The 25,335-nt window shown below is 38.4% G+C and overlaps 2 protein-coding genes across 12 annotated transcripts in view; both read left to right on the top strand.

Annotated features, from left to right (window-relative positions):
* The first annotated feature begins 905 nt into the window (after positions 1-905).
* On the top strand, positions 906-8,919 carry CCDC107 (coiled-coil domain containing 107). Its single transcript, XM_020804431.3, has 6 exons — positions 906-1,335; positions 2,310-2,515; positions 5,004-5,070; positions 6,925-7,015; positions 7,869-7,978; positions 8,398-8,919. Exons 1-6 carry the CDS (start codon positions 1,179-1,181, stop codon positions 8,676-8,678), a joined length of 912 nt encoding a protein of 303 aa, XP_020660090.3. The 5' UTR covers positions 906-1,178; the 3' UTR covers positions 8,679-8,919.
* A 3,510-nt stretch (positions 8,920-12,429) lies between these two features.
* The window catches only part of CAPS2 (calcyphosine 2), a 47,511-nt gene continuing 34,605 nt past the window's right edge, over positions 12,430-25,335 (top strand). For 5 of the 11 annotated variants that reach the window (XM_078376924.1, XM_020804475.3, XM_073000364.2 and 2 more), the window contains exons 1-5: positions 12,430-13,830; positions 17,246-17,326; positions 18,418-18,464; positions 22,879-22,924; positions 24,727-24,852. In XM_078376924.1, the coding sequence (XP_078233050.1) occupies positions 13,465-13,830; positions 17,246-17,326; positions 18,418-18,464; positions 22,879-22,924; positions 24,727-24,852 (666 nt within the window). In that variant the 5' untranslated portion in view covers positions 12,430-13,464. Of the gene's footprint in view, positions 13,831-14,000; positions 14,261-16,028; positions 16,118-17,245; positions 17,327-18,417; positions 18,465-22,764; positions 22,925-24,726; positions 24,853-25,335 lie in introns of those variants that run through there. The other 6 variants (XM_078376926.1, XM_078376925.1, XM_020804492.3 and 3 more) reach the window with 6 other exon arrangements.

Raw genomic sequence — 25,335 nt, 5'->3', positions numbered from 1 at the left:
GAGCTCTTATCCAGCAACACATTTCAAACAAATCTTTTTCCCCCCGCCTGGCAGCTTTCTTTACTGCCCAGCTTTCACACCCATACATGGAATAGAAATACGATAGTGTGGAGGATCTTGGTCTTGGTCTCCAGTGACGCATCCTTGTACTTGATTATAGCTCCTAATTTCTTGCTGCCTTTCCAAGTCCCAGTCTTCTGATTTCTTGGCTGCAGTCTCCATTGGAATTGAACGGAGGTAGGCAGAAACGCTATTTCAGTTTCTTCATTGTCAACGTTAAAGTTGTGTGCAGTATTTCAATTCCAATGGAGACTGCAACCAAGAAATCAGAAGGGAAACAATGAAGGAATAAATGGCCCGCTTATTTGTCTTTCAGGCGCCTCCTAGTAACTGCAGAGTCATCCAATAGCATTTTGAATACATCAGTTCAAAATTGTCAGGTATCTTCTGTGACTATCTTTGGCATATATATGGATTACAGCCTCAGACTGTAAGATACACACACTTATCAGGGATGAAACTTCATTGAATCCAAAGCAGGACCAAAATTTTCTGCCTTTTTTGGCTCTCAGAATTACCTCAGACAGAGCCTAAAATGATCACCCCATTTTCGTCATTACTGTCTGTCTGATGTCCGCAGATCCATATTTACTCATTTCACCTGACGACACGAAATGATTTAAGAGTTGGTAGTTTTTATACGTATCAATTTATTTGCTTTAATAAAGATATTATTTTCACGACGACGGGCCCATGCCTTCCGTTTCTGTTCCGCTTTCGGCTAAACTTGCGCCCAGGCGCTCGGCTTCGTCCCTCGCTTCCCCACCCGCACCCGCTCTTCCTATCACGGCCCGGCGTCCCAACCGGATTCCCGGCGCTGCCGACCGCCTCTAAAGCGCCACCAAGCGGCTCTAAAGCGCTCCAAAGCGGAACTGGAGGCTCTGCAGGAGGGGCCGTCGCTTCTCAAGGCTCCGGTTGGCTCCGGGGATCCTCGACTTCCTCTTCGCCTTGGCGACTTCCTTTAGGTGCCCGCAAGCGGGCGGAAGTGGAAGGGAACAGGCTTGAGACAGCCTCGGGTAGAGCCAATCGGTTTTTCTTTGCTTGCGGTCGCCGTCATAATCGGAGGTGTTTTTTTTGCATCAAACATATCTAGTCATAATCGTTTCTAGGTTGCCGCCATGGTGTTGTCCTCCATGCAGCAGGTCGTGATCTCTGTCGCGCTGGTGTTGTGCCTTTTTGTGGTGATGCCAAGGATGTTCGGTGGAGGCGGGAGGGCCTCGCGAGGGGGGGCCAAGACCCCTCCCGGTCGTCACGATCCTCATCAGCACCGCCACGGTACCGTGCCTTCTTCCCACATCCTCTGCCTTCCCCGAACCCATTCCTCTATCCTTGGCTTCCTTCCTCATTTGATAGATATATCTTCCCTTAAGAGATGCAAGTGCATCCCTTTTGAGTTTTTATTCGTTTGTTCCCTGAAACAGGAAAAAAAAGAGAAAGGAGCCTATTTTTTTATAGGCATAAATGCAAAACCTGTAAATTAGACACTCATAAAACGGCCCTCAGATGTCTTGTTAGTGCACCCAGTTGACATTGCAGGTTAAAACTATATGGAACAAAGGAGAAGACTGAAATGTTAATGGAGGCAGCAGTGTGGATTGGTATGGTCTGGAATTACTTTGGTCTAACAGAGTCTTTCTTTGTAGGATATAGAGCAGACCTTGAGACTTTAGCTAGAATTCTTACCAACTAGTTTATCCACACTCCAGAATGATTGCTTACAAGCTTTTTAAGAAATAGCAGATGACAGGCTTGCGTGGTTGCAAATGTTTTTCAGTCTAACCCTGAAGTCCTCTGGTTGGAGCCAGATGCAAAATGATGGCTTAAGGAAATAGAGCTGTCTTTCTCTTGATTCCCAAGATTCAAACATTTGGAATGTCCTGAATACACACCAGCATCTTAATTATTACAGACTAATAATTCTAATAGTATGATTTTAGACCTCAGCATTGTTGTGATGTGGGAATTACCCTTACTGATATGCTCCAAATAGATCTAATCAAATCTTACCTACCCAGCCTGGGAAAAGCATGTCTTGACTGATTAAAAGGGCATCATACTCTTGTTTTTGAATTCCTTAGCTGTGTGACAAATGCTAAACCGGCACAGGAGTACTTGTTCATTTGTTTGTATTGAGAAAGTAAAGGCAGTATTTACAGATGTTATACCTCATCCCAAGTTGTCCTGATTAAAGTGCCTGTTTTTATTAATTCAACCTGACTGGCTAAATATTTTCAGTATTTATGTTGTAGGTAGACCTGACAGACTTCTGCAATCACAGATGAATTCAGGAAATTCTGAAAAGAAAACCTATGAGAACATCCAACAAATGAGGAATGCAATGGAGAAGGAGTTGAAAACTGAGCGAACCAGAGGAAATGGCAGAGATTTTGCTCTAACACTCATGCCCTTATATGCCATTGGAGTGGGTGTGTTTGCTTTATACAAGTTTTTAAAGGTAAACTTCAAGAATCCAGAGAGCTGTCCATCCATATACTTCTGCAATGAGTGCCAGTGTAATTGTGGTTTTAAATATGCAGTGTCACATAAAATTTCTAATTTTCTTTCATATTGTTATTTTAAAAATGTAAAATATTCCTTACAAATTGGAGAACAAGTATACTTTTTCTTTTATAAAATGTAAAGTGTTTTTTTTTAATTTTTACAAAGATCTGTACTTACCTTGTTTCAAAACTGAATTGGGGGAGACATTTGCTGATTTCTCTGGAAGAACAAGTCCCAATAAGCCTCAGAAATGAGATGCTTTCCTCTTCTTCTTTGTTGCCACAGCCATGAGAAGGTGATTAGAGTTTCATTTTACATGAATTACAATTTGATTTGTCTGAACTGCAGTTAATAGTAGCTATACTCACTTAAAACAAATCAATTTCATATACCACAATTTGTCTTACAACATAGTTTTGTATCTGGGCAAGTCTAGTGTTTAAACACAAAAATATTTCTAGGGTTTGAACATGAAGAATACTGCTAGTTGTGTAGCAGTAGCCAAATATGATGAGTGTTATGCTGCTGCAAGGCAAGGCTAGACCTTGCTGTTGCTGAAAGAGAGAAGCCCTCCTCAGGTATTTGCTTTATTATGAACTTAGCTGTTAGTGCTAAGGAAGCTGAGGATGAGCACGGTGACTCTTCTCCTGAACTACCACATGATGCAGCTCTATATAAAGGCAACTTAACTGTGTTTGGCTGCAACTCTGCCTTATCAGTCTGTGAAACAGAGTAAGGGTGTTTAGCAAAATGTCTTTCCCTTGCCCTCAGGTGGGAGGTTACCAGACCAGGTCCAAGCTTTCTGCAAGCATACAGTTGAATCCTCTTGCAGAGGCTTCAGCAGGGCTATTGTGTGGCTTTGTTCTGCTTTCACTTTTTTTTAAAGATCTGTGTCAGCTGTTGCAGCAAAGCAGGGACAGATTCATCCCCCAGGAAGTATTAAAAAGCACTAAACACAAATTCCAAATATACATGGAATGAAGATGTGTAATTTTCTGGTATCCTGGACCTGTGGTTTGGCAGTAGATTCTCCACAACGGAAGTACAGTCTATAGAAAAGAAGTCTGGACTTTTTATTCCAGCAGATAAAGAAAATTTTCTTTAGTCGAAAAGAATAATATACTAAGTGCATGCTGAGCACCCTTAAAGTCCAATCCTAAAACCCTTTGCTTGGAGGAAATATGCTAAGTGGCTTGGGGTTTACAGTGGTGCCTCGACTTACGAACATCCCTACTTACGAACATTTCAACTTATGAACAGCTCCAGTTGCAACATTTTGCTTTGACTTGCGAACAGAGCTTCCACTTACGAACAGAAAAAAGGCAGGCAATTCAGTTTACTAACTGTAAGTGACGACGAGGCTGCTTTGTACTGTAGCTCTTTTGGCAGTTAGAGAGTGTGCCGTCGTCTGTGGCTTGGGAGAGCCTCCTCCTGCTTCGGAGTGAGCATGTGTGTGTGTCTGTCTGTCTGTCTGTCTGGGGAGTAAGCTGCTGTTTCCTCCTTTTAAAAATGTTCTGGGTGTGTTTTGGCTGGGGCAGATATGTTTCTGTGCTGTGTTGTTGGTGGCTTTAGTGTTTGTTTCTGGAGGTTTTTTCCTTCTTAAACCTCAGCAACGGAGGTGGCTTTACTTTTTGTTTATGGAGTTTTTTCTTTTTAAACCTCAGCAATGGAGTGCCTTCTGGCTAGGCTTGCTGTATTCTTTTTACTTTTTCAGTGATTTTTTTCCCAGCTGGAACGGATTAATCGGTTTTCAATGCATTCCTATGGGAAATGGTGCTTTAATTTACGAACATTTTGACTTACGAACACCATTCCAATACGGATTAAGTTTATAAGTCAAGGTATCACTGTATTTTTTTTATTTAGGATTATGTTGGTTAACTCAGTAATTCTATGTTAACATGCTTAAAAGTATTGAAACGTTGTATGTCCCAGCTAAGGTTTGTTTCTTTAGTGGCTCTTGTAATATTACAGAGTATCTTTATATAATTTTTCATTAGCTTTTTAACTTCATTACTGATATTGAATACTTGCTTCACATAACAAGGCAGTGGCAATGATTGTGATTGCGTTTTATGAAATCAGTAAGACTCAGAGTGCAGCATGTCTACTCAGAAGTAGATCTCACTGAATTCCATAAGGTTTCTTCCCAGGATAAATCTGTATAGGATTCTGGTTTAAATAGTTAGACTTCAGTTATAAATTCAGTTATCATGATACATGTGGCTAGAGAGGTCAGTTTGCAGCCTGGCAATGTGGATTGATGCTGCCTTAATGAGATTAAGGATTAAATCAAGATGATGTGGGGAAAGATGTCTTGCTCCGCTGCAGTCTAATGATTCAGAAACTGAATACATATTCTAAGGAAATACTGGGAAATGTGGAGGAAGATTTTGTTGTTACCTAAAGCTGATACTGTAAATTATGTTTTACTCTCATAGATGAAATCTCAAGAGGAACGTGTATTGACAAAAGAGAAAAACACAGAGGATAAAACAAAAGAAACAGGTAGTAATTACACCTTTGCTTATATATGCAGCTTTTTTCTCTTGTATTCCCTTGACATGATCTGTAATTAAAGCAGGAAGTCTCTAATTGATCACAGTATTCTAATTTGTTAGAAGTAGGAAGATATAGTTATTAGTTTTGAAACAAGTTGCGTTATTAATTAGGTTTGTTCCAGTGCTGATAATTATGCCTCTAAATCCAGTAGACACAAGTAGATTGAATGCATTGGCCAGAATCTTGTTCATCGAGGCATAACGTAACATTATGCTGTTGTAAATGTGCTGGTTTTTCTATAACAAGGGCTTTGAATTTGGTTGCATGGTTCCCAGTTTGACCAGCTGTGCAGTATGGTAGCAGAAGTGCTTTGTGGATGTAACTTCAGCCTTGGTGCAATTATACTGTGGACATGGCTACTCAACAGGATTTCAGCCATTAGATCAATAGGTAGACTCAATGAATTCCTTTCATTTGATGAGTTTGCTCTGTTTTGGTCTGACAATTGGACAATTGTTTCACTTTTTTATGAAACTGGAAATTCTGGGCAATGAGATAAGATACATCATAGTTTTAATTGCTATTTATGGAGGAAGTTTGCATGTGAGGGTGACAGAATTGTTCACATCTTGGCTTATTCAAGGAAAAACTACCACTCTACAGCTGTGCATGAGAGAGGACCTTTTCAGTGGTTGCCTCTACTGAAGGTTGTCTTTCCATAGTGGGCTAGGTTCATCCCCTTCTTGATATCCTGTTGGCAGGCAAAGGCCATTTTCTTTTCTTTTCTTTTCTTTTGAATAAAGTTTACTCAAAGAGCAGTCATGAAATTGCAAATAATTAATTACCTTAAATGACAGGACAATCAATAAAAGATCATATATGTATGTGTATAAGGGTATTTTGTGTAACATTGTAAGGCAATGGAAGCAACGAGAATCATAAATATTGTTTGTAAAGAGATATGTAATGAGAGAAGTAAAATGTATTCTTATTGATATAATTAGTGTAAGGGTGCCATATAATAAAAAAGATTCTTGTGTTTCATTATTTCTTAAAGTTTGGATTTGCTGGGTTAATTTCTCTGAATATGGATTTTAACCACTTTTCCAGTACTGTATGATCTCTAATCTCACTGAGATACATTCACATGATGAGACCTTTCTCTTTAGGAAAGCAATTGGCACTGAATAGCCTGCTGGAAAACTAGCATTTAATGGGGGGGAAGGGGTCCAGCACTATTTTCTTTCTTACCTAATGTCTTTAAGTCAATGTTTTAAATCGCTGGAAATTAATATTTTTAAAAAAATATCTGTTTAATTGCATCTTATTATCACTCATTGGTTGAAATCCTGTTGCTTTAACTTATACAGTGTAAGGCTGATGACAGCACATAGATTACAGGGCAGTGGGGCAGAAAAGTCCAGAAGTCATACACAGATCCTTACACAGCGTAAGTAAAAGCATCAGAATTCCAGCCAAAGAGTTTTTAATTGTAGCTGTATTCAAACATTCTGAAGGACACTTGTATTAAGGGAAAGGCAGAATATAAATGAAATAAATACATTAAGTCCCACAGGTTTAAATAAAACAATGAAACATTTTATTCTGTTTTCATATTAGAAAAGAGGGCTTTTAAAATTGTTTTTATTTAATATTATATGTAATGTTTAATCTGAATTAAGTTTATGAAATTTACATGAGACATATTATACTTATGCTTCTAGAGAGCTTTAGTCGCTGCCTATTTAGAGAGTTTCTGTCAGAAAAAACATATAACAATCAGTGTCTTTTGAAATGTACAGGCAGATTGTAACATAATCTATTAGTATTGCTTTTTAAAAAAAGTATTCTGGCTTGCAGAGCGCCAGCTTCTGGAGTTGGAGCAACATCTTGCACAGACAGAGAAAATGTTGAATTCTCTATTGACTCAATTAGATCCACTTTCAAGCTGGTGAGTAAACTAGACTAAACTATAGGATTTAGCTAAAATTTTATCTGAAATGCCTTAAGATTTATACTTGCAAACAGAAACACTGCAGGAATATTAATTAGTATATGTAGTGTGCCTTTGTCTATAGAAATGGAGAAGGACAATGGATACTACATCCTAAGCTGAACCTGATATCATCTCCTCACCTTACGCTACAATCTCCATCTTGGAGTATCAGATTAACTGCAGATCCTGTGGCTTCAGTATCTGACCAGGATGGCTTCTGGACTTTTCTGCCTCACCTGCCCCACAAACTCTGCCCAGCTTGATGATGAGTCCTGCAGGGCTTGAAAGCTTGCCTGTTTATGATCTTTTAATAATCCAATAAAGATCTTACTCAGCCAGTGGGATCTCATGACTCGGTTAGAATGGAAGTGCTCATTGAAATTTTGGGTGGATAGCTCAACCTCTTGTTGAGGTACCAGACATCTATGCATTTATAATGCAGTTTGAAATTGATTTTTAAAGCAAATTACAACTGCTTCTGTTCTGTGTGGGTTCAAACATAATGCCAAACTGTAGATACTTTTTGAAAATGAAGCAAAACTTTTTGATCTCCTGTTTATGTTTCTGCTTCTGGTGAGAACTGAGCCTGAGACTCATTCATGAAATACAGCAATTCCTTTTGTATGCATTTAGATGTAACACTAATGGGGGAGGGATGTCATCCTAACTCAGTTATAAAGGTAGCATAATGTGTTTTAATAGTTCCCTTTGCTTTCTTGGGGTTTGGAAATGTTATTCTGGTGGAATTTCAAGACCTGTTCTTTGCTTACCATCTCTTATCTTCTTAAGTCATTTTTTGGCCTTTCAGTATTAATACCTTGGCTTCTGAACAGAGAGATGAAATAATGATACAGCTGGAGTCCATTAGAAAGCTGATGAGAGAAAGTGGATTGGACAAATCAGCAATGAAACCACAAGGTACTTTTTTGTTTGGTATTTTAAGTAAAGTGCCTGCTTGATCCTCAGTTTCTACAGATGTATTTGTTTGTCTTAACATATTTGCATGACACTTTATTGCAAACTGCAGTATCCTCATGGTGATGACTTGCATTTTGTTACTCATTTCCTCTGTGTTGGCTTGCCTCACTGACATGAATGCTATTTTCAGTGCACAAGCCCAAGCAAGGGCAGAGTTCAGCTGCTGCTTCACTTACTGATTGTAATTAGTACATATGATCTATAAATTCATATGCTGTTGCATATGAATTTTTGCATTTTTGTGCATTAAAAAGCAAGGACAAGAGCAGGCGATCTTTACAACAGTGGTTATTTCAATTATTATTAAGAAACTGGACTTCTAATTTTAAATTTCCATGTTCTTTTTTTGGTAATTCAAGATATTACCCATGTGTGCCAAGAGAAGCTTGAAGATCTTATTCAGTCATTCAGTGAACCTTCTGAGGCAGAATTGAATGAAGAGGCTCATGAAAAATGTGGGGATGAAGTGCCTTTTGATGATGCTGAGGAACACTATGATGAAGAGGAATATAAGTACTGTCAACATGACTTCTTATTTGGTTCAGTAGGAAACCCAGTAAAAATGGAGGTTGCTGAAATAAGTAATCAAGATACAGCAGAACTAGAGACTGGACTAAGACGGCGTGTTAGAAATGAGTGAAATATGTAGAAAATTATGATGAATTATTGCACATCTGAGAATGCACTTTTAAATTATCTTGAAACTTGTTCACATTTAATGCAGTATGCTTAAAAACCAATATATTTATGAAACTTTTCTATTTATTCTGTATGAAATTATTTCTGTATATATTATGCTGACAGTCCTATGTGGTGTTTCACTACACTGTCAAGATTTATCATATTTTTACGATAATTAAAGTTGAGGAATGGAACCAAAATGTGTTCTAAGCATTTTGTCAGTATTTGTGCAAGTTACTTAGGTGTTTTTTGCATTGTTACTCCTTATGAAATGACTTAATGTGGTTTCAATTTGATCTTATTTCTGCTGGATTCTTGCTTTCATTAGAAAGCAGTAGAGATAGCTCATTAGGGAAGATATTAGTGAAATTTGCATAATTGTGTAGAACTATGATGGTGAAAAACTGGCTAGATGAGAATCTACTGCAGCCTTTCCCATCCTGGTGCTTTTTAGTGGATTGGGCCACAGCTCCCACTATCCTGAGCCAATCATGTCTAATTGTCATTCTGGTTTGGGATGGTGAAGGTTGTAGTCAAGGTACCTGAAAGACATTAGATTATTCCAGTGAAATGAGATATTGAATTTACTAATTTACTTAGTATAAACATTGATAGGTATATCGTTTGACAAATTATTTTCTTTGGACTTCAAATTTGTGGAAGAAGATGAAGAGAAGATACTTCATTTTCCCTTTGGTTTGACCAAGAGAGGATACAAAAGGAAAATAGGAAGACAAAAATTAATTAGGGCTACAATCTAGTTACATAAATTGTAATAAGTCTCTCAGTTAAACATGTCCATCTTAGAAGCAGTAATCATATTTGCATTTAGATTATATATACACATCACAGTAGGTATCATTCCATGTATGTTTGTTTTGCCATTAAAAATTCCTGCTGATCATAATGGACAGGAGGCTTTAAATAAGAAAATGAAATTATAAGACCACAAATACATTATGAAGGCTCATGGAGCATTGTGCCTGGTTGATTTTTATTTTCAGTCTGCATGAGAACACAGGAGAAAGCAAAACAATAATCTCCTTAAATTAAATTGTAATTTGGGAGAAGTAGTAAATAAACAGTGAACATCAATTAAGGCCACCTGTTGGAGTAACTGCCTGCTATAGGCTATAAATTTCATTTTGAAGTGTAGAGCATAAAAAGTAAGAGATTCTGGTTACAACCTTTATAAATTTATGCATGAGTCGGTGGGGAATCAATGTTGATAGACATGTAGAGGATTGTGCTGTCAGTATTGCTGAGATGTTCCATAGAATCATAGAAAAGCGAAGTTGGAAGGGGCCTAGGTAAAAAAGGTAAAGGTTCCCCTTGACAATTTTTTTGTCCAGTCGTGTCCGACTCTAGGGGGTGGCGCTCATCCCGCTCTTCAAGCCATAGAGCCAGCGTTTGTCCGAAGACAATCTTTCCGTGGTCACATGGCCAGTGTGATTTAGACACGGAACGCTGTTTACCTTCCCACCGAGATGGTACCTATTTATCTACTCGCATTTGCATGCTTTCGAACCGCTAGGTTGGCGGGAGCTGGGACAGGCGACGGGTGCTCATTCTGTCGCGTGGATTCGATCTTACGACTGCTTGGTCTTCTGACCCTGCAGCACAGGCTTCTGCGGTTTAGCCCACAGCACCACCATGTCCTACAAGGTCATCAAGTCCAACCCCCTGTTCAGTGCCGGAATAGAATCAAAGCATATCTGCCAGGTGATTATCTAAGTTTCTCTTGAATGCCTCCAGTGATGAAGCACTCACTAATCCCCAGGGTAACCTCCACTGTCATGCTGCTCTAACAGGAAGTTTTTCCTGGTATTCAACCAAAATCTGGCTTCCTTTAACTTGAGCCCATTATTGTGTATCCTGCACTCTTGAGATGATTGAGAACAGATCCTGCCCTGCCTCTTTATGACAGCTTTCAAACATCTGAAAGTGCTATTATCACCCCTCAATCTTTGTAAAGCTAAACATGCCCAATTCTTTCAGCCTTTCCTCATAAGCTAAGTCGCACTGGCCATGTGACCACGGAAGATTGTCTTCGGATAAAACGCTGGCTCTATGGCTTGGAAACGGGGATGAGCACCGCCCCCTAGAGTCGAACACGACTGGACAAAAATTGTCAAGGGGAACCTTTACCTTTACCTTTTCCTCATAAGGCTTGGTTACCAGCCCCGTGATCATACCCGTTGCCCTCCTCTGAATTTGTTCCAATTTGTTAGTATCCTTGAAGTGTGGTGTCCAGAACTGGACACAATACACAAGGTGAGAAGGCCTAACCAATGCTGAATAGAGGGGAACTAGCACCTCGGTGGATTTGGAAACTATACTATTAATGCAGCCTAAAATAGCATTATTATTATTATTATTATTATTATTATTATTATTATTATTATTATTATTATTATTATTATTATTATTATTATTATTATTATTATTAATAATAATAATAATAATAATAATAATAATAATAATAATAATAATAATAATAATAATAATAATAATAATAATAATAATAATAATAATAATAATAATAATGGTCATTGTAATTGTGCAATTAGTTTCTTTTTCTGAGGTGCAGTACTTTGCACTTATTCCTGTTGAATTTAATTCTTATGCAACATAAATTGTTAGTTGCATTTGTATCCTGTTTTTCCTCCCATGAGCTCAAGGTGGTGTCCATTCTATATAACCCCCATGTAAGTTAAGTCAGGTTGAGGTATGACTGGCACAAGGCTGCACAAAGATGAAGTGTAATATGAGAAACTTAACTGCCAAGCTATAATTGCTCCTCCCTTGTGCAGCAAATAGGTTCAGATAAAACCACACAACTAGGAGGTGAATTTTGAGGAGCAGGGTGAATTAACCTACTGCACATACTCTGTTTCCCCAAATATAAGACCTAACCTGAAAATAAACCGTAGTATGATTTTTCAGGATGTTTGTAATATAAGCCCAACCCAAAAAACAAGCCCTAGTTAAGTGAAACCCTGCCCTCCGCCGTTGTGCAGCAACCAGAATATGAAATGACTATAAAACATCCCCTGAAAATAAGCCCTAATGCGTTTTTTGGAGCAAAAACTAATATAAGACCCTGTCTTATTTTCAGGGAAACACGTAGTTGGTAAGAAAAGCTGGCAGGTTGTGTGTCACAGATGAAATAGCTGTAGTCTACATCTGACCTGCAGGCTAGCCACTCATGTTTTAAGTATAACAGTAAAATGACAAGATATTCATTGTTTTGTCTGATCTCTTGCCACTTTGTACTGAAGGAAAGTAGCTGTGTGCTGGCTCTTACACAACAAAAGAATATCATAGCCAAAGCTAAACAGTGCAGCTGTATCTGTTACAAGAGTGTTACACTTACAAATGGATATTTGTATTTATCATGCTATTAAGAATCCAGAAAGAGGAATTAAAATGGCAATGGGATTATTTTATTGTTGAAGTGTTTCATGGCCGGGATCTGATGGTTGTAGGTTTTTCGGGCTGTTTGGCCGTGTTCTGAAGTTTTTTCTTCCTAACATTTCGCCAGTCTCTGTGGCCAGAATCTTCAGAGGACTGGAGTTAGAACTCTAACAGACAGATGCCGGCCACAGAGGCTGGTGAAATGTTAGGAAGAAAAACCTTCATAACACAGCCAAACAGCCCGAAAAACCTACAACCACCAATGGGATTATTGTTACTGTTACACCACATTTTGGTGGCTAGATAGCTCAATAAGCTGAAGCCAGAGGTTGGGCATTCGATTCCCCACTGTGCATCCCAGAAGAGCCAGCCTGTGTGGCCTTGGGCAAGCTGCACAGGCACAGGATGTTCCCAGAAGAAGGGAATGGTAAACCACTTCCAAGTATTATCTTCCTTAAAAATCCTGAAAAGTGTTGCTGTAGGATGGTCAAATTTGATATGGCAGCACAGAATTATAATTATTCATATTGATGTATGAGTTTCTTTGTATGAACTTCTTGGGGCTCTCTGAGGTTCATCCAGAACTGGGTGAAGTCTTTTGGTGCCTGAGACAGAACAGCAAATGCAAAGAACTTGGAAATCAATTGCGCCTGCTGCAATATATTGGATGCAGAGCTTAGAACATGGCCTTTTATCTCTTGCATGAAAGGCCGTGGTGAATCATCTCCAACTCTCCAGATGTTTTACACCTCAACTCCCAGAATTTTCAGTCAGTGTGGCTTATAGCAAGAGCATTGAAAGATCTCAGAAACAAGTTAGAGACTGCCTATTTGGAAAAGAGAAATCCTTAACTAAGGAAGGTGTGTGAACATCACAGCACCAGCATCTGTCACCATGGGGAGTGTACAAATAAGGCTGCTTTGATGATAAATCAGCATGGGATTCTTTTGAAGCTGGATTTCAGGAACGGAGAAAAGCAACACTAACTTGATTTAAATTTGAATTGAGGGCTATCCTTAATGGTTTATATCTGGCACCAAAAAAAAACATCCAACTTTTTTTTGAGAGTCAAAAGTCCTCCAGTGTTCCTAACAGAAACAGGAAACCCTAGCCTCCTGGACGCAGGTTTTTCAGAATACTTCAGCCAGAATGGCCAGTGACTGGACTCGCTGGCGTCCTTGAGCAGCAAGTCACTTGTCTCGTTTTCTGTCACGTATCGATTTAACGGCCTCTCAGCCCACCTTCTTCTGTGACAGAAAACGCCTGGGAGACTTCAGGCAGGAAGTGACGCTCCTAAATATTTTATTTATGGAACGCCTTTGATTTACATGCGTGTAAGGAAAGTTGTGGGGAAAAGGACTGGCCCATTTTTTTTTTGTCTCCTGAAAAAGCCTCCTTTTAAAAGTGATGTCTGCGTAACCCTAGGAGGGCTGCGATCCTGCGCCCGCTTCGTTGGGAGGAAATCCACTAACAGTGGCGGAAGGCCACGAAACCCACCCACCCCCAATCTTCGGAAGGGCGAAGCAAAAACACGGATGGCCGCCCGCCCCACCGGCTGCCAAGGAAGTTGTGGAAAGAGCGCAGGGCGTGCGCGGCAAACGCGCCCTCGGGCGGCGGACGCGCAACCGGAGCCGGGGCCGCGCAAGTGGGTTGGGCGGGAGGAAGTACCGCCGCAGCCGTTGCTTGCAGGAAAGGTGACTGTCGGGAGGGGACGCCCGCGGGGCAGGGTGGGGGGGGGGAAGGAGTGTGTGTGTGTGGACTGCTCGTCTTTCTCTGTGGGCCTCTTATAACTTTGAAAGCAGGTCTGTTGCGTGTGGTGGCGGCGGGAGGGGCTCGTTTGTTTACCGGGAGCCTAGACAACGACGAGAGGGTGCGCGGCCCCCCCCCGCCCGGCCGGTTGTCGGCGAGGCGAGAAACCACCTGTAGGAGTCGGCGGCTACGCGGTCCACTCAGGGGTGTGCAAGAGGATAGTGGTTAGCCTTTAAAGGGTCCCTCGCTGGACTCCTTTGTTGTTTTTGCTGGACCAGACTCACAAGGCGGCCACCCTGGAAGTTTCACCGTAATCACTGGGGAAAGCAGGCAGGCAGGTGCAGGTCTCTCCTTTGGGGTTCAGCCATTGCACTGGTCAGAATATTCGTGATTATTTATAAAAGCAAGAGGGAGCGAAAGAAGGAGGATCTTTTAATGTTTGCAGAGCGCATTTCCATCACACACTGGACTAGCATTCAGAGGTTTAAGGGAGGAAAAAGTACCTTGTTCACCATTATTTGTGAAGGCTACAGATATGTTTATCTTGCTACAAAGCCTTGGTTGATAGAGGGTTTCTAGTACAGCAGGAATTTATGTATGATTGTATTGGGGGGGGGAGGTGTGAATGCAGCGGCGCTGAATAATGCACTAGCTGGTCTTCTCTGCCCCTGCCCTCAGGTTTATGATACTGGAATAGACCAAAGTATGCTTATGAGATCTTTATCCAAAAGTAACGTTTAGTTGCATTGCTTAATGCGAAGTAAATGCAATGCGTTTTTGGTTTTTTGTTTTAATGAATATGCTCAGGATTGTGGAAGGTATGGCTCATTTACTTTCAGTGACTAATACTTGAAAGTATTCTGTCTTCTGTTCTCCTGCAGTTCAGTTAATATCTTTGCTGCCCACAGGCAGTCTTACAGCAGTTTCACAAGAAGTGGTAAATGTAATTAATGATCTCTAAAATACATTTTTGAGAAAAATCCACACAAGATGTTAGAAATCGTGGTAAGCAGACAACAACAACAACAACAACGACCCACACAGTAACAATAGAATAATAATACATTGAATTTTCAGAATTAGTTTGTAAAAAAGATTGTCTATGACCATTTGATGAAAAGAACTGTTTTCATAACTTCCATAGATCAGTATGGGATGTTCCCATGTTAGCAGAAAGACAAAAAGTTTAAAAAGAAGAGTCATATAAGTAGCGATTCTGAAACACAGTACAAGTCTTCCCAATCATGTTGGCCTTTAGATATGTTGGACTATAACTCCTCTCAGCAACCGTTTGGTTGTGGATGCTAGGCATTGTGGCCCACATGAATGGGTAACACATTCAGGATGATTTGATTTCCTTGAACTATTACAACAGCTCCTTCACTGTTAATAGATTCAGAACTAAATCAAACGTTAGTTCTATGAACATTTATCAACCTTTAAGTGAATGGGATGTTAATCACAACAAATGTAAGTTCTATTACTTTAATTGGGTCTTCTCTAGGTAGGATTGTAGTAGGACCCTCATATCCATGGGGGATCACTTCCAAGCCACACACCCCAATGAATGCTGAAAAATGTGGATTATAGCAAACACTATTTTTAATACCAAATGCTTTACATAGCATGGTGTCTGACTTCCTCTAGTGGCCAGTTCTGGTAACTTAGTAATTTAAAATATTTTTATCCCACTTTTCTCCTTGAACGGACCTGAGGCATCATCGAAATATATTTTGCTAGTGAAGACTATACATAGCACGATCTCTGGTTCCCTCTAGTAGCCAGCACTGGTAGCTTCATCATTCAAAATATACATTTCTGGGGATTTAAAAATATTTTTAATATTTATGGGTCATAGTTAAGTGAATCAGTGGATACTGATCCTGTGGATACAGGAGTCCTACTGTAATGCTGGATTTTGCTAATAGTCTGTGTTCTTGCCACTGGTGTTTCTGGTTCTGTGAAGTTTTGGATGAAGTTGGCAGTGTCATCTGTCACATTAAGCATTTGATCCTGATATGAAATTGGGTCTCCAAAGCACCAGTTCTTCTGCTTCCAGAAGCTGACCCCATAAGAAATACTGCCTTAGTTAACTGTTTGTCCTTAGCATGCACACAGATATGTACATACACATACATGTATTGCAAGTGAAATACCACCATTATTAATGGTATTTCTTTGGAGTATATCCACAAGTATAATTCTGGTACATAAACAGCTGCTGTAACAAAGGTAAGTATTTAGTTGACTTCTGTGTGCATGCACACATTCATTCCTCTGCCTGCATAATGAACATGAGGAATAATGCTGATTATCCTCATAGTCTTCTTCAGACTGTTGAAAAAGAAAGCCAAGTCAGAACTGTAGATATATAGAGAAGAGTGTATCTCATTTTCCAATCTTGCCTGTTTAAAAACCCCTTTAAATTCTCATAATCTTCCTTTATCCCATCTGGATGCTGCAGCTTGCCTGTTCTGAAGTACAGTAGTAACTGGCACTGCTTTGGTCTTTTTGTTGACTATATATCACTGAATTTATGTATATGTTTTAAATATATATATTCCAAAGCAGCTTACGCTTGAAAATATCAGATTGGGTGATGATAACAACAACAACAGCAACAATAAACAGCAATATTAGGAACAGCATACAAACTGTGCAGATATTTAAGAGATTCTTAGGTTTTTGGTTAAAACCTGTATCTGTCATATAATATCACTTAATGTTTTTATAATTTTGACTGTGCCTGGTGTTTTTGAATCATTATCATCACTTGGGATAGAAACAATACATTGTATTAAGATAAAACATTAGGAAGAACAACCTTCAAAACACGGCCAAAGAGCCCGAAAAACCCACAACAACCATTAGATCCTGGCCGTGAAAGCCTTCACGAATACATAAAACATTTAAATTACTTCTAAAGTAAATTATAGATGGAACTACACTGGAAAGGCTTGCAAAAATAAGGAAGTCTTCAACATGCATCTGAATTTTTTTTAAAAAAATAGAGCATATTTAATATCAAAGGGAAGAGTATTCCACATTGTATATGCCATTGCATTAAAAGTGCTGTGCAACAAAACACCATCAGGAGGATCTTTTCAGATTACTAGTAGGCATCCTTCAGTCTTGAGAGACTATGAAATACTAGAAAACATTTCTGGTAGAGTTAAAAATGAGCTGTATTAAAGCTGTAATATGTTGGACAGGTAACTACTAAACAGTTTTGGAAAAAAAATGCTATCGGGGAAAATAATTGTTGAGTAAATAGTACTTGATAATTTTTTCCTGTTTGTCCAAGAATTGTATCCTTTCTTTCTTTTATTTTATGCTGTTGCCAAATTGATACCAATTCAGATGGATTTGGAGGTTAAAGGAGTTGCAGCATCTCCACGAAGGCAAGCACCTCTGTTGTCAAGGGAAAATAAAAACACTCAAGTAAGTTTAAAATTAAAGATTAATAATACTAAAAATGAAAATAAATTTCGTTTTATACTGTTTTACCCTGGGATAGGAGGCTGATCTGCCTTTGTGCTGGTAGTCTGCTGGGAGTGAGAGAGAACAATGTGAAAGGGAGAGGTGATGCTAATCACTTGTGGATCATTCTCCCCATTCCCTATGTGACACATACCCTCAAAGACAGATTATCTTTGAGGGTATGTGTCACTCAACAGAAAAAGGTTTCTTCTTCCCCTTATATGGAAATACACTGATTGAGTTGTGGACAAGGTTCAGAGTGCTTCTACGTAGACTTTTATTGCACCGATATCCAAGCCATGAAATTTTACAGGAAGCGTTCATGTCATTGTCCTCAACTTTTAATCCTCCCAAGATATTCCACCCTCTTATCTTCTGTTGTTACTGCAGAAAGGCAGTCAAAGAAGAAAAAAAAAGGCAGGATAGCTACAAGTAACCATAATTATTTTCTTGTGCTGTGATGCTTGCCTTACAAAAGAATCCCCAATTACAATATGATTTCAAGTAGCTCACTCTATTTTATTCTGCTAACCAAAAACCTGTTGTGTAGTTACACTGAGAGAATGGCAGTGGTGTCAGTTGCAGCAGGAAATTGTTGCTAAATAATGAATCCCATTCTGGATTCCTGTTCACATGCCAAACTACCAGCATGGTATGCAATAAGGAACCCAAGTGGAGGATTTTTAATTAGCAGCTGTTTGTTGATTTGAGTCATGCTATTGCTCTTTTATCACTGTAGTTTCACTAGAGGATTTTGGTCATTGTGTTCTGAAAATGACTCTACTGTATAATAACATTTTCAAGAAGGGAAAGAAACCTTTTAAAAATGCCTGGTTTCACTCTTCAAAAAATCCCTTCTTTCAAGCCAACGGCTTTTCTCAAAATTGTACATTGTTATTTATAATAAATATGATGTCACCATCCTGTGCCTCTTGTTAAAAGATACAAAGTTAACTCTTATTTAAAAGAGTTGTGCTCCTTACTTAGTGTTCAGAATTTAGCTATGGTATGGACAGATCTGGCAAAAAACATGGTTGTGTGTTCTGTTCTAGGGCTGGAGACCGCGTACAAAATCAAGTCATGGTCCCCGACCAGCAGAGTAAGCCTATGTTTCATTTCCCCCCACCCCACGGAAAGCATGTATAAATCTAAAAAATTATATATGTTCAAACACTAAAACAAAAAAAGACCAAGATTTGCTTTTTCATTATCAATATGGTTTTGAACCTGTAACTTAGAGGAACGAGAGAGAAAAAGAACCTTTGCGGAAATATAATATCTGAGATAACCTGTTGACTTATGGCATTGTTTCTATAAGGTACTTTCATAAATCTAGAAAATATCTTAATCTGTTTATAAATGGTTGTGAAACATTCCCCACTTAAGTTCAAAGAGTTGCTTTAATATTCCATATATTAAGTGCTGTGCCAGATTTTTTGGAAGCCAGTACAGTGGTGCCTCGCTTAACGGGCACTCTGTTTAGCGACAAAACCGCATAGCGACAAACTTTTTGTGATTGCAAAAGCGATCGTTTACGATGTTTCCTATTGAGTTTTTTTGCTTTGCGATGATCGGTTCCATGTTTCGCTTACCGATCATCGCAAAGCGATGATTTTTAACAGCTGATCGGCTGTTCCAGAGTGGCAACTCGCTGTGTTTTTGCCTGGATTCCTTGCTTAAGAGGCAGCGAAAATGGCCGCGTATGGAGGATCTTCCCTTTAAGGTCAGTTTTTAGCCCATAGGAACACATTAAACAGGTTTTAATGTGTTTCTATGGGCTTTTAAAAATCGCATAGTGACGAAATCGCTTAGCAGCGATTTTTGTTGCACGGATTAACGTCGCTATGTGAGGCACCACTGTATTCTCTTGTTAGCATATAAATCCCCACCCTCATTTTGCAAATAACATACTATTTTCACTTCTGTAAATGTATAAACTAATGATTGCATTTGTTTTTCTTCATAATTGAATATTGTTCAATATTCAGCAGACCATTTGTCTGCTGAAATTGCGGGTATTACCCTGTTTTCCTGAAAATAAGACCTAACCTGAAAATAAGCCCTAGTATGATTTTTCAGGATGCTCGTAATATAAGCCCTACCCAAAAAATGAGCCCTAGTTAAGTGAAATCCCGCCCTCCACCATTGTGTAGCATTATGCAGCAACCAGAAGATGACAGGACTGTAAAATAAAACATCCCCTGAAAATAAGCCCTTATGTGTTTTTTTGGAGCAAAAATTAATATAATAAGACCCTGTCTTATTTTCGGGGAAGCACGGTATATCTGTGATTTTTCTCCAAAATTGTTTCATAGCCCTTTGTTTTCCCCAGATCTTGAGAAGATCAATCCTTGGATAAGTTTCTTTCTTTATACACCCCTAACATCTATTGCTTGCATATTATTTTTCAAATATATTGATGTGCAATATTATTGTGAGACTGTGCAGTTAATATTAAAGGTCATCTAAATGCCAAACTCAGTTGGATCAAATTCAAAAGTTTTATTTATCTTCCAGCTAATTCTTATTTTTGGAACTGCTTCCCTTTACAGGAGACACCCCAATTTTTTTAGGCTAGTAGGCACTTTGGGAATTTTTAGTGTTTCTTGTGCACTTGGATAGAATGATTGCCATGCAATCATAGAATGGCTGTGTGGTCGTGTGGCCAGTCTGCAAGTACTTATTTTCCAGAAGCCAATCTGATGTGTTCCTAAATGGAAGCTAACTCACTCAAGAACTTGCATATCAGGCAAAGGTGGTGCAGCTGTTTAGATATACAGGTTTGTGTTGGCTTGTATGATAAGTGACTAGAGTTCTTTGATATTTGTACAAACAGATGTGTGCTAGGAACAGTAGTTATGATAGTTGAGAAGTGAAATAATATTCATGAATAGAACTATGAGCTGATTATTCTGGTTGGTTCCTGGCTGGAGAGATTCTGCTTTGTATGTAAGTGTGTGTATTTATGTGTGTGTAAGAGACTTAAGAGCTTGCATTAGGTCAGAACTAGTTGAGAGTTGTCAGTCAGAATTGGAGCTATAGTGGTTGTGAATTAAAAAAAGTTGTCTTCTTAGACCTTATATCAAAACTTGCTAATCTATTTGTATAAAGTACTTAAACTGTTTTAAGTTTTAAAGAAGACTAGTGAAGGCTTTGTAGGCTGAAGAACTGATTGAAACATTGTTACCGTATATTTTACTTTTACCTTTATTTGAACTTTTCTATTCCTTTAGTTTTTGGTTTATAAAGCCTGCTTATTATCGTTTAGATGGGTGCCACAAGCTTGTTGTACCCACATATACTACTTGTCAGTGCTGTAACATGGTTTATGTAGTTTCACTAGTCAACAAGGCTGTATTTCACCAAATGCATTCTTATTTTTAAGTAAAAGGCAGTGTGAATTCAGCCCTTAGCTGGGGGAGTGTTAAAATATTTGTGTAAAAGTAATGCAAGCTATTTGCCAGAGTTGGTGATAGAGATAATCCATTAGAAGGTGTCCCTATTCATTAACTTAAATGGCAATCCTATACTTGGTGCAGGGATTTGAAGAGGGTTATCATTTGGGCAGTAGAGAAGGATAGAGAAGGTGTGCTGAGTGGCCACCTTAGATGAGGGAGTCTGAGCTTCAAAATACAAAACTACTCTTAAGTTTTGTTTAATGCATTATTAGGTCTGTGTTTTTATTTTTATACATAGTCTTAATTGCTTTGTAATATTTTCTTAAACACATTAGCAAGGGACATTATTCAGCTAAAAATCCTTTTAACAAATACCACACATCCAGGGGCAGTTGTGCAGCATTCTTTTAGTAGGCTGTCATTTGTAGAATTATTTGCATAATGAGTCATGTGCCCAAATTTGCAATCTGCGCCCAACCAGTCATATGAAGGAGAGCCTGCTGGGAGGGGTTTTACAAGATTGCCCTTCTGCAATCATTTAAATGGAGAGGATTGTGACAATTGAATATAAGTATATGTCTGCTTGCACATGTTTTCAGAGTGGAATGTCTAATTTGTTTTATAACATTGTATCAGGAATTCATTTAAAAAAACCCACACCTGAAAGTTCACATTTTCCATTGGAATTTGGATTGGGACTCCACAATGTTGCATCTACAATATTTGCCGCTCACCCAGATTTAGCCTAAAAATGACTTGTTATGCTTCTAGGAAACACACTTGGCCATTTTCATCATAGAATGATGCAGGATTTTGTTTTCAAAACTGGAAATGATTTTGGAGTCATTTCTTGTTTTGAAAATGTCAGTATTGGTTTCGAAAAATGTCCCCCTAGGGCCGTTTAAATAAAGAAATAAAGAAATAAAGAAATAAAGAAATAAAGAAAGAAATAAAGAAATAAAGAAATAAAGAAATAGAGAAATAAAGAAATAAATAAAGACTCTTCCTCAAATCCCTAAAATGACCATTCATGTTCACTTAAGGCTTCTGGGGGGCACAATAGGCTATACGTAAGCCAACTTTTGTATTTGAGGTGCAAACTCAAAAAATGGCCTTGAGATTCAACCCATGAGCTACAATTTGTCCATTATACTAAATACGGCTTTCAGCATTTAAATTAACTGATAATTTCACAGTCTTCTTTTCTGGGAACTACATTATGCCAGATGATATAGACCAGTAATGGTGAACCTTCTTGAGCCTGAGTGCCCAAACTGCAATACAGAATCAACTTATTTATTTCAAAGTGCCAGCACTGCAATTAAAACCCAAATACTGATGTTTTAGTTTTGAAAAAACAACTGCTCCTGCAGTTGTGTGTTTTTTTCCTATGGGCAGTATTAACAAAGAAATACTTACCAGTTCTCCAATCCCCCATTGGGCTAGATTGGTAATGGTCACCATTGTACCCCTCCGCTGGACCACTGCACCAGCAGAGGGGAGTGCCAAAATCTGGGATCAGAGAATAGGTAAGTATTTCTTGATGGTGACTTATGGCTCGCGTGCCCACAGAGAGGGCTCTGTGTGCCAGCTGTGTCACAAGTGCCATAGGTTCACCATTGCTGATATAGACTAATAAAAGACTGAATACCTTATTCTAAATCTTGCATGTGTAATGCATACCTATTTTTGATGTAACTGGAAGGTCAGAATATTTACCATTTTCATTATGTTTAGGATTCCAGTTCAAAGAGATTATTGGATGGTGTATGTGACTATTGTTAATACAATACATTTAATTGATATCCATTTATTAAGAAAGGTAAGATTTTCAATGTTTGCTTCCCTAACAAAGAATGAAGAACTACTTTGTGCTGGCTAAAGCATTTCTGATTTTGGAACAAAAATGTGGTATTCTATATATCTCACAGAATACTCAGAATCCTTTTGAAAAGTAGATGAAAGTACTTCTGACTTTCTTTAATTGTTGCTGTTGTTTAGGATTAGGTCATTTTGAAAAGCAATGAACTACGTCAAAGGAAGACATCTGTTGGTGTCTAAAAATTAGAGAAAGCTTTCAGACCTTGCACCATTTCCTACTTTCTGATTTTCTAGAGTTCCATGCCTTGACCTTGGAAAGTTGGGAGATTCAGAGGATGAGGTAAAAACTACTTATTATTCTCTAACTATTACTAACAAAAATGGACATGTGTTACTGGCTGGGATACAAACAATAGGAGGAAAATCAGAATAACACGTTTGTGTTGTGGCTTGATTTGCTTACTCTAGGTGTTACCCACTTGACATCTCACTAGTTCTGCATTTATGCTGACATTCTTTTAGTAAACTAATAAGAAGGAGTAAATGTGCAGCTGTGTATCAAGCAAATGTTTCAGAACTGTGAAATACATTTTTGCAGCTTCCAGTTAGTATTACTTTAGTTAGGTTTATGTAAGACAAACATTTGGAAGAGTTTTTTTGTGCCTATAATTGCATGAGGGTGTGTGAAATCCCATGTTGTACATGAACACAGATGTTTTGTAGAAGATCTGTGTTATAGTTCTAAGTATATACAGAATTTTGGAAATAAGATCAGCTCTCAGTGTTTATATATAAACTAACTTATTGTGAACACTTCTGAAATGAGTGAAGGAGATTAATTCAAGATACATTTTTCAGGGACATACTACAGTATTCTGTTTTAAAGTATTGACCCTGAACTGTCATTTCTAGTTTGAGACAGACCTCTGAGTAGGTGTGTGTGTGTGTGTGTGTGTGTGTGTGTGTGAGAGAGAGAGAGAGAGAGAAACTGAGCATAATGGCTTGGTTTCAAAGATGCTTTCTACTTGACCAATTACACTTCCATTCTTAACGGTACCCCAGTCTTGAGTAATTTCCCCAGCCTGCTGCAGTTCTCTGTAGAACACTTCTTTATCTTCCAGAGTATTCTCCAGAATTTTTTTTTTTTTTGGAAAAAATTAGGGGGTTAGAAAGTAATATGGTAGAAGGAGGGATCTGAAAAGGAGTCATTTGATGAAAAGAAGTTAGGACTCCAGCTGGGTTTCTCTCGTTTCTTTTTTTTTAATGTTAGAATATTGTTTTAAATAACTATACTAATTCCTTTGTTATGGAGAACATTATTGGTATGCCATTGGTATGCATTTTATTCCTCTTTATCAAAAATTATTGTAGATGGGTATGAGGTAACATTTGGTATAATTTAAATCATTGTGGTACTAATAAAGTGATTTTGATGGGGGATTTTGAAGGTGAAGGAGCTTAAAGGGGCCCTGAGCCCTTGAGTTCCCACTGAGAGGATATTAAAGCAAGGTGTTAAGGTCAGAATCATCCAGGATTCACATAGAAAGATTTATCTTGAATCTAAGCGGAGCAGAGAATATATATGGAAAAAGAAATGTAGGCCAGATGCAGGGTATAGACAGTAATTTCCAAGTGAATTGCTACTTGATGATGTCAGCTTTGTTTAAAAAGACTGCTTATTTTAGACTTGTAGCATTTCTTTGTGTCTTCAAAGCATAATTTCACAACAGATATGCAAGTGTACTACTAGTACTCAATCTGGCACAAGTTAGTCAGTCTGTAACACAACTTGAGGTTTCTGTTCTCAGTTTTAAGCTGAAATAGATCAAGGGAAAATTAACTTCATTTCAGAAGACACTTAGGGTAATTATTACTGTTCTACCATCTGTCTGATCATTTATACAGTATGTCCCTGATATGTGATAGGGTTTTTACCACAGCAAAAGTTAGAGCAAAATAGCTGGTTTAAGATCATCTTTGGATTATTTCCTTATCTCTTTTAGCACTCTGTAGTCCTGTTTTCAGTATCTGACAGGTATCAGCTTTCTTCCTAAATTCTTAAACAACTAATAATTTGCGATACTTTAACAGAGCAGTGGTTTGACATAAAAAGAAAAGATACTGTATATTCTTTTATTTTAGGATGGAGACACCTATGCACCATATAGTGCTGGGCAGTCTCATACTGGTCCTCTACTGTCATCTTCAACTATCAGCTGGGGTACTCCATTACAGAGTCCCTGTGCACAGCGGTGTAACATCCAACAGGTATGTTGGCTAGCTGTTGAAAATATTTAACAGCATATTGTCTTGTTGAGAAAAAACATATTAAATTTGTTAATGGGGAAAAAAGCTAAAACTCCAGACTTTTATACCTCCCCTCTGCCATTTTTTACCATCTATCCTCATGCAGTTTTGAAAGATTTTAACTGTGACTGGTCATAGTGAGTTTGACATAAAATTTTGTGGAATTCTGGCCACATCATCAAGTAAAAGCTTATACTAGATAAATGTTGTTAGGTTATAAAGTACCACAACACTTTTTGTTGTTTCTTCAGGAAAAGACTTACACTGTTACTTTCACTTATTTAAAGACAGAAAGGAGTCTGTCATCTGTATGGCTGTTTTTGAATGCCCCATTTGCTTCAGCAGAATATCCAGATAGTTAGTTACATCTGTTACCCAGTGTTACCTCTTTTTAATGCTTTTCTTGCTTGTTTGTGACAGTGATGTGTATAGAATGGGTTTCTG

This window comes from Pogona vitticeps, chromosome 5, assembly GCF_051106095.1.
Source record: "Pogona vitticeps strain Pit_001003342236 chromosome 5, PviZW2.1, whole genome shotgun sequence".
Lineage (NCBI taxonomy): Eukaryota > Metazoa > Chordata > Lepidosauria > Squamata > Agamidae > Pogona > Pogona vitticeps.
This window is presented reverse-complemented; position numbering and strand designations above follow the sequence as displayed.

What these genes read in the sequence shown, in the direction of transcription:
- CCDC107 (XM_020804431.3), top strand. Translation starts at nt 1,179, where the DNA reads ATGGTGTTGTCCTCCATGCAGCAGGTCGTGATCTCTGTCGCGCTGGTG. An exon ending in TCCTCATCAGCACCGCCACG is followed by an intron (nt 1,336 to 2,309) that starts GTACCGTGCCTT and finishes TTTATGTTGTAG; the next exon opens with GTAGACCTGACAGACTTCTG. An exon ending in CTTTATACAAGTTTTTAAAG is followed by an intron (nt 2,516 to 5,003) that starts GTAAACTTCAAG and finishes TTACTCTCATAG; the next exon opens with ATGAAATCTCAAGAGGAACG.